Here is a 9,091-nt window from a genome sequence, read left to right on the forward strand (position 1 = left end):
AAAACGAAAAAAGATTAGCGCTTTGAATTTCAATTTTTTTACGATTATTGTCAAATTTCTAGATTACAAAAATTTACGACGAAAAATGCGTGCATTCGCACCGTGTATTATGTAACAAAACATTATAACAGATACGGTATAACATAACTGGTTATATAATTTTTGCTGAGAGAAAGAGAGCGCTATTTGTGTGAAATATGATAACTAATGTAATTAAAAAAAAAAGCGCGAAAAGTAAGTTTTTTAATTAATCGTGAATTTTCGCATAAATTCTGAAACTATAATCTTTAAATGCGAAATCGATTCTAAACTCACACCTCTGTCGCTCGTAAATACCTCTGTAACTGGAATCTTGAATTTAAAAAAAATTGAATGCGATCGCCTTTGAAATTAGATTATAAAATATGGATGTTTTTAAAACAAGAAAAACTGCACAGTTGCAGGAAACCGAGAATAGAGATATAGCGATATAGCGATTATATATATTGACGACGAGTTTACAAGATTGATCCCAGAAACACTTTACATATGCAAAGAGACATTCTTATCAGCGATAAGAGGCACATGACGAATTTACGTTGCAACGATCGATCGTGGAAAAAAACATTAGTAAAAGAGAGAGAAAGAGAGAAAGGGGGAGAGACGAGACGCCCAGGGGAGGAGAGAGATCGAAACGTCACGAGATGAATGTTTGTCCTCGATCGCGATCTTACCGTGTCGTTTCATGATAACGACGATAAGAACGCCGAAGAACCGGATTATCGTTAATAAAAACAATAAATGATTGCGCGTGGAAATAACGTGCGAGCGACGATCAACAGGTACCGAAGAGCAACGCCCAAACACTTTGCCACCATAACGTGTACTCCGTCTCTCTGTCCCTTCCCCATCGTCTCCTCTCTCTTTCTCTTTCTCTCTCTCTCTCTCTCCCTCTTTCTCTCTCATCTCCGCCTCATTAGCCTTTTTTCGCGGATGAAACTGCGTCAAATGCAAATAAATATTTCTGCTCCGCAAAAATTTCTTTACAAAATATCCTCTTTATTTTCACACACTTATATTTTTATAGAAATATATGTATATCAATTTATATATTTATTTTTATATATAAAGAAAACATGAATCATGATCTTCATCTCAAGCTCATTTTATTTGTATAATGGTAATATTTTTTAAAAAGTTTAAAAAATACGAGAGAGAGAGAGAGAGAGAGAGAGAGAGAGAGAGAGAGAGAGAGAGAGAGAGAGAGAGAGAGAGAGAATGACAGCCTCCATAAATTGAAATTTATTTGACAAATATTTTTATTATTATTGACACGCAATATCTTTTTTACAGATTACTTTTGCGATTGTCACTTTCTCATTGATAAGAGTAAAATGATTTTTATAAGGAAAAAATATCCCAACAATAATAATAAATTGTTGCTAAATAACAAAAGTATGCGTACGAAATTGTAGATTACCTGTTCACGCCAATCGGGAACCGTCAACTTGCGGATGTCGATTGTACATTCGACAAACATCGATAAAAAATCACTAAGCACTAAAAAATCCGAAAGAGAATATCAATTACAACCGCGATGTTTCTCGCGCGAAGCACAACAGAGTCGCGTGCGAAAGAGTCAACAAACAACGCGCTGACGTGCGCCGTGAATGGGAATCGAAAAGAGGAGGTTAGTTTCGCGGAATCGACGCGAAACTCGCGCGTTATCTGTAATTCTTATATAAAAATAGGTCCAAGTACGCTACGATATTCGATCATTCTTCAAAGTTGAGATTCACGCGAATCAGGATAAAACTATTGCGAATCGAAAAGAGAGGACAATCACCGCGGTGAAGAAACTCGCGATCGCTCCGCGTAAACACGCCATAGCGATATGACGTTTGACAATTGACAAGTCGTCGCGCGCTACCAACCGCGAGGAGGTTAGGTTAGGTTACGTTCGCTCGGGCACGTGCGCGCGCGCGCGCGGGCGCACAGCTTCGACCCGAAATCCGAAATCGCATCAAATTGCATCCGCCGCGAACTTTGCCCGTCGACGGCGTCGGCGCGATCCGTCCACGACGCGGTCGTCGTCGTCGTCGTCGTCGTAGCGATAGCGAGGCAGCGCAGTTGGCAGCAGTGCCGATATCGCGATACGAGCGAGAGCGAGAGAACGCTACTGTACTACGGATACCGGACTCTCGCGCGCGCTTCCGTTACATTTGATACTTGTGTGGATCGGGAGGAGAGGGTGGGGAGGGGAGAAAATATAAAGTACGCGGTGAGAGAGATGCGTGGTGGACGTGGTGGTGCGTCGCAGCGATCGTGAGTGCGGGTGCGCGCGCGCGCGCGAGCGAGAGAGGACGAGCGAAATTCTCCGTCGTGGCGCCGAACAAGGTGCTCCCGTGGAATGTGAGTAAGTGGTCACCGCGCGAGAAGAGAGGCAGAGCAGAGGTGTTCGCTGTTCCGTTTTCCGTTTGTCCCGCCCTACCTTCTCCTTTCTCCGTCTCTATCTCGTTCTTCCCCTTCTTTTCGTTCCTCCCGTCGCAAATTTTTGTCCCCTCCCCCTCCCCCCACTCCCTTCGCCGTTGCGTGCGCGACCGCCAGAGACTTTCCGCGGAAAAGCCGCGAAAACTACGTCACGAGTGACGGATTCGGTCGAAACTGGGACAAAGTGCAGTGCACTCTGGCATTGCGCTTTACCACCAGGTGTTTCTATGCCGTAATCTTCCCAGGATTGGGTAATACTCGTACCGTTGCACCTTGCTCACTCGAATACCCGCGGAGTTGTATATTATCTCTCTCTCTCTTTCTCTCTCTCTCCGCCTCTCCGCGCGCGTATCGCGAATCGCTCCAACTGACAGCGCACCTGACAGAGAGACACACGGGCACGGGTATATCGCTGGACGGAGAGAGAGCTGACAGGTAAAGGAGGCGTCGAAGAACGCGCAAGAGACCCGTAATCGGTAATCGCGATAAATACGCGAGACGCGGACACAAACACAATCTTGTTTTTTTTTGCGAAAAATCGTGCGTTTCAGAAGAGATTGCGAGGAGAACGCCTTTTCGCGAACGCGCCTACGGGATTACACGGGCGACAGCGACGACGACGACGACGTGTCCACGAGCATGGTGACGACGATAAACGAGATGACGGATGACGTTATGTAGGGCACGCGACGTTCGCTTCCTCGACGCTCTATTTCTCCATCTCGTTCTCTCGGTTTCGTCAAATATGGAACGCGATCGATCCTTGCGCGCACACTTCTTTTGATGTCATAAATTTGTCGAACGAAATAGCGAGAGACGTTTAAACGAGGCTGTGATTTTGTGACATTTAAATAGGCCATGGCTGTTCGAACGGGCGAACAGGGTCTTCGAGTGTGAATTCTTTGACATTTAGAAACGTCTAGAAATGCGACACGAGTTTCATGCCGAGTAGGCATGCTGTGTGCTGTTTGTGAATAAATAATTGTGACTAATCTACGCTTGTCGTCCTAGGTTAGATGACGGACTCAGGATAGTCCTTCCGCTCGATAACATGTCAGATGGGGTTGACGGTGGTGGTGGGGAAAACGAGGTAGACTCTCATTCCTCTTCGCACGCCGAAGTTGGAGACTCTTCCAATCACAGAGAGGAAGAGGTGTTGGATCCTGATAACGAAGCGGCTCTCAATACCAATTATGATAGCAGCGATGGAGCTGTCCCTGCCTTTAGGTGAGATTTCATTTGCGTCTAGACACAGTGCAATAGTTATAATAGAAAATACCTGAAACATGAGTTTTTATCGGTAAAAGTATCCTAATCCTACAAAGTATATACTTGCTTAATTCCACAGATGCGATAGGTGCGATAATTATGAAACTATAAACAAGACAGCTTTCTCCGCTCATCAAGATCAATGTTTGGCAAGTGGCGAGGCCGGGGAGAGCGCTGAGGGCATAGAAGGGGCAGAGAATGACGGAGACGGAGAAGAGGGCCATTCAGGGATGAGGTCTCACAGGAAAATGTTTGAATGCGACGTCTGTAATATGAAATTTTCAAATGGAGCTAACATGAGACGACACAAAGTGAGTACGAGAAGATTACACGATACAAAGATTTATAGTGTATGCTAAATTGATCGATATGACAGTGAGAAGAAATTTGACAGGCACAAATGTATAAGTGCAACAGCTGTTTAAAATAAACATACATATATAATTCTCTTAAATAAATATAATCTTTTTTTTTATATAAATGATTCTCCGTATTCACTGTGTATTTATCAGTCAACTATTTATCTTTTTCAGATGAGGCATACAGGCGTGAAACCATACGAATGCCGGGTATGTCAGAAGAGATTCTTTCGAAAGGACCATCTTGCGGAACACTTTACGACGCATTCAAAGACTTTGCCATACCATTGCCCGATATGTAACCGTGGTTTTCAAAGACAGATCGCTATGCGCGCTCATTTTCAGAACGAGCATGTCGGTCAGCACGATATGGTTAAATCGTGTCCTCTCTGCAATTATCGTGCAGCGACTATGAAATGCCTTAGGTTGCATTTCTTTAATAGGTGAGTCGTGCGTGAATTTTAGAGAATTATTTAAAGAAAAAGAAAAACATTGTCCTTCTTTTTTTCCATTTTGTGTACATACAAGTTCCTTTATTATTCGCAGACATGGAATAGATTTAGATAATCCAGGACCAAATAGCTCTACATCCATAATGAATAGTTGCACATCCGGAGAAGCGATGCCTTCGGCACCCCTATCCGATAGTGGGGATAGCACTGGCAACCGTTCGACCGACAACGCTACACCCCCCATGCATTTCCTCACGCCTCACGTGGAGATATCCATTCCTTATCCCGAACAGGCTGCCAATCAGCGAAATCCGAGTCCTGCACCATTGAACGGAGACAGTCCCAATAGTCCGCAGAGCGCCGACAGCAATAGCAACGCACCGAGCAGTAGTCATCATCAATTAACTATCAATAGCAGCATCATTCATAGGTGAGTATTTAAAGGACAGCAAAACTTATTTATTTTTATCAACGATTAAGGCTCCTGGTACCTTGTCGACCATGTCGGAATCGTGACGTCAGAGGCGAGAAAACACGCTAAAATTTTTTAGATGACATTTCTAAATAAAAACATATTTGCATAAAATAACACTTAAGATCTCTTTAATACACTTCTAAAAAACGCCGAAAACTATCCTTTTCCCTTTATAATCAATCAACAGCTGTAAAATGTAATATTATGAGGCCCAGTCCGTCTGGTCTTTGCACATGCGCAGTCATTCCGCATGTCAGTCTGATATCGCGATCATTTTACGGTTGTTGATTGACTGTCAAGGGAAAATAATAGTTTTCGGCGTTTTTTAGAAGTGTATTAAAGAGATCTTAAGTGTTATTTTATGCAAATATGTTTTTATTTGGCATCTAAGAAATCTCAACGTGTTATTTCTCGCCTCGACGTCACGATTCCAATATGGCCGCGGTGAGCACCCAGGAGCCTTAATGTGCGCGTTAAACATTGTTGAAAATTATTCATCAGACTCGTGTCATCTTTACACGTTCTGTCAGTTTTTAATCTCGATTATATTTTAATCGAGAGACAATTGCGTCTTAAATGTTTAAAATAAACGAAAACACCAATTAATTGTAATTTTAACGCAGATTACTTGATTGCGAATTTTTGATCTTTTTCTCAGAAACGTAGGCGGAGGGGACGAAGCGATTACACCGTCGATCTCTCTGATACCCATCAAGCAGGAACCGAACAGCAACGGTATGGACGACAGCGGGGCGACGTCGAGCAATCTGCCGTTGCCATCGCTGATCAAAGTGTCACCATTAAAGTCATTGCTGCGCGATGATCTGCGTCGCAAGCTGTCCAGTTCTGCCAATAACAACAATAACAGCAGCAACAACGGCGCCAATCCCCATTCGAGGGGTGAACCGCCCACCTCGACCAGGCCGGATCCACGCACGAGCGGACTCCAGTGTACCCACTGTCGCATCACGTTTCCGGATCAGACGTTATACTTCCTTCACAAAGGTTGTCACAGCGAGAGTAATCCGTGGAAGTGCAATATTTGCGGAGAGCAGTGCTGCAATCTGTACCAATTCAACTCGCATTTACTGAGCAAGAGTCATCAGTAGCTGGGAGAAGAAGACCGAGAGAAAGAGAGATACCTGCGGCTAAGAATTCGTCTTTCCTCTTTTCGTTTCTTCTTCTTTCCTCCCATTTCTTCGTTGAACGAAAGAAAACGGTAGGAGAATCGGTACGTATATCGTACGTACGTTCAGTGTTCATTAGTATGAAGGTGCAAGTATTTTTTGCGATGTATCCAGGCATATTCTTGACCAAAAAATACTTTCGAAAATCGCAAGAACGCGCCCGTCCCTTCTTCCGCCGAAGCATGACGGTCAGTCAATTGTAAATTAAATTTTAAATTATTTTTTAAAAATTGAGAAGGTATGTCTGCTCTCTCAGAAAATAATGTATAAAGCGCGACAAATTGTGCCTTTTCTTTAAAAGAGAGAGATAGATAGATAGATAGAGAGAGAGAAAGAGAGAGAGAGAGAGAATTTCGAGAAAGAAAAAAGAAATTGCCAACACATACTCGTCCTTCATGCTATTATATTGTACGAACTATCCGTCCATAGGGCTTTATTGAGATATTCCGAGCTCTATCATTAGTCTTAAATTAGCGAAATAAGTATAGAAACGCGCGCGCGACGAAGCACGTCGCGGATTGCCCTGTCGATAATTGTGAGAAGTAAAATATATATAAATATAGCTGCGTCGTACTTGGTCGCGAAAGAAATTACGCTAAAATTTTGGATAGAGATTATCTAGTTGCTTTATGCGGTTCGAATGTTCGAGACAAACACGACGATGTGGATATGCAGTCAGTACGTATTATAGGGAAAAAAGAAGTGCGTTTATTATTGTCCCAAGGCCTTCGAAAAGCAAAAAAGAAATACAAAGTAACTAAAAAATTACACACACTGAAAGCTATACGCATCGAATTTATATAGCGAAAGAGTAATACACCGTGATAATCGAAAAATTTACTCTTAAATGACTTTAGTGATCAGGATTTTTTTATGGACTTGGGAAGAGATAATTAGGTTGTCAAAATAAATTCGAAGAATCCGAAAGCGTCGCATTAGTCGGAAGCGTGTCGACACACCGAGATATCGATATATTTGGATACCGATGATGAATAATACGTCGATCGTTTGTTACATCAGTGAAATCGGTGTAAAACTGAAGGGTGAAAAATATGTATAGAGCACAAACGAGCCAAATTGGACATGCGTTATTAATTATTAAAATACGATAGGGAGCAAGTTTGAGAGATGTGACTTTTAGCCGAAAAGTTATACCGTACCGAGCAGGCAGGTATCTCGATGTCGGTCTGATTGGTCACTTCTCTCCGTCTTTCGCCTTTGATTCGATAAATATTTTATATATAAATATTTGTACAGAGAAAAAATGAAAGTATTAGAGGAGAGAAAGCACGAAGGGAAGAAAATCGAGATAGCAAATATATACATAGTATATATACTATATATACATAGTATATATGTATATGAATATATATATGCATAGAGTCACACAGCAGCAGACACACAGATATCTGTATACCATGCGGATATTATATATAAATATATATATAAATATGCCGTTTCTCAAAGAGACGGAAAGATACACAATACACATATATACACTGCGGACACTGCTGTAAATGGTTGTAGTTATTTAAAATAACTATTCTGTATATCGCGTAGTATTTAATACGATTATATAATTATTTATTAGAGTCTAATTAATTTATTATTGCTTTGCATTCCACATAAGGACCGAGACCACGGGACTACGATTAAATAGGCGAATATCATGATAGAGTTAACGGTGCTTTTCTAACAGAACCGATCGCGTTAATATAATAATTTAATGGGCGAACTTTTACGAGTGAAAAAAAGAACGAGAAAGAAAGAGATTTCGAACAGATCGCGTGTAAAAATGGATATACACTGAGCGAACGAACAGGAAATGTAAATTTTCAAACATTCGTTTTTTGGACTGTACTCTCATCTTTATTGCGCTCGAATTCTCTTTAATGTACTCATGAACGAATGGGTTCGAATGCGAATTGAATGCTGACGAAGATTCGTAATCGTTATACATCTTTCGATCATTTTAATAGCATTCATTCGTTCGTTTAGTTTATATCCATCTCGAAACGAATGCAACGTACACAAATTATCTCTTCGATCGATATACGTATTTAAGAGCTGAAACTACCACTATTTTGTATGCAAGGCACATATATTCATCATTATTATTATTAGAACACGTTCGTCATCCGCACTTTCGATCCTTATTAAAGCATCATTGACGTACAAATCTTTTTAGATACCTTTACAAAATAAACCGCGCGCGCGCACGCGCGTTCGTCGTACTCTTGCGCGGGTCCTCGGGAGCGGAGTCGTGAAGAGGAAAAAAAAAAAAGTGCCTGATTGGAAATAACGTCTCATCGAGAACGAAAGAAAGTTGCGTGTATTCGCGTGGGAGGAGAGGAGAGGAAAAACGAAGGGATCGTCGAAGGATAGGAGGGAGCAGGCGAGAGATGTGCGATTCGCAAAGATTTACGGACCAGGAGCGTGTATGTTAACCCGTGTTCACCGTATGTGCTTACATGCTTTAGCGTATATAGCGACGCCTTTACACTGTGATCACGTTTACAAAGAAAAAAAATAGTCTTAAAGCTAGAAGATAGTAAAGGTATATATCTTAGGGCAAGCGAGAGTACGACGAGAGAGGCGTATGTGGTAAGACAAGCGTTTTAGACACCGCATCCTGACCCCACCATCCGCACCTTCCCCTCTCGATTATTCCTCTCCCCCTCCCTCTCCACACTTATTTATACGATGTACGAATAAAGATATATTTAAATCCATAAGAGAATGGAATATAAAAGTAAAAAAAAAATATTGTTGATGTTACTACGGTGTAATGGGTACAATCTAAATATATGAATATTATGTATATAAGGAATAGAGAATGGAGAAATTTTTATCGTACACACACGTCTTATTCTCTTTCTT

General features: G+C 41.6%; 1 protein-coding gene across 6 annotated transcripts; it reads left to right on the plus strand.

The window, feature by feature from the left end:
- Positions 1-1,842: 1,842 nt before the first annotated feature.
- LOC145936386 (uncharacterized) lies at positions 1,843-9,067 on the plus strand. Of its 6 annotated transcripts, none has more exons than XM_083038578.1 (6): positions 1,843-2,395; positions 3,481-3,696; positions 3,818-4,049; positions 4,272-4,540; positions 4,644-4,979; positions 5,683-9,067. In XM_083038578.1, the coding sequence occupies exons 2-6, from the start codon at positions 3,521-3,523 to the stop codon at positions 6,131-6,133; spliced, it is 1,464 nt and encodes a 487-aa protein (XP_082894704.1). In that variant the 5' UTR covers positions 1,843-2,395; positions 3,481-3,520; the 3' UTR covers positions 6,134-9,067. The 6 variants fall into 6 exon arrangements, with proteins under 6 accessions (XP_082894704.1, XP_082894701.1, XP_082894707.1 ...); XM_083038575.1 differs by having other exon boundaries at positions 1,843-2,391; XM_083038581.1 differs by having other exon boundaries at positions 1,843-2,391; positions 3,486-3,696.
- Positions 9,068-9,091: the final 24 nt, after the last annotated feature.

This window comes from Prenolepis imparis, unplaced genomic scaffold, assembly GCF_030444845.1.
Source record: "Prenolepis imparis isolate NDT839.2.m4 unplaced genomic scaffold, iyPreImpa1.0 SCAF_5, whole genome shotgun sequence".
Classification (NCBI taxonomy): domain Eukaryota; kingdom Metazoa; phylum Arthropoda; class Insecta; order Hymenoptera; family Formicidae; genus Prenolepis; species Prenolepis imparis.

Bases quoted from the DNA above. Each gene is read 5' to 3' on its own strand.
- LOC145936386 (XM_083038575.1), top strand. The intron at 3,697-3,817 runs GTGAGATTTCAT...TTAATTCCACAG, and splicing joins GGAGCTGTCCCTGCCTTTAG to ATGCGATAGGTGCGATAATT. The intron at 4,541-4,643 runs GTGAGTCGTGCG...TATTATTCGCAG, and splicing joins AGGTTGCATTTCTTTAATAG to ACATGGAATAGATTTAGATA.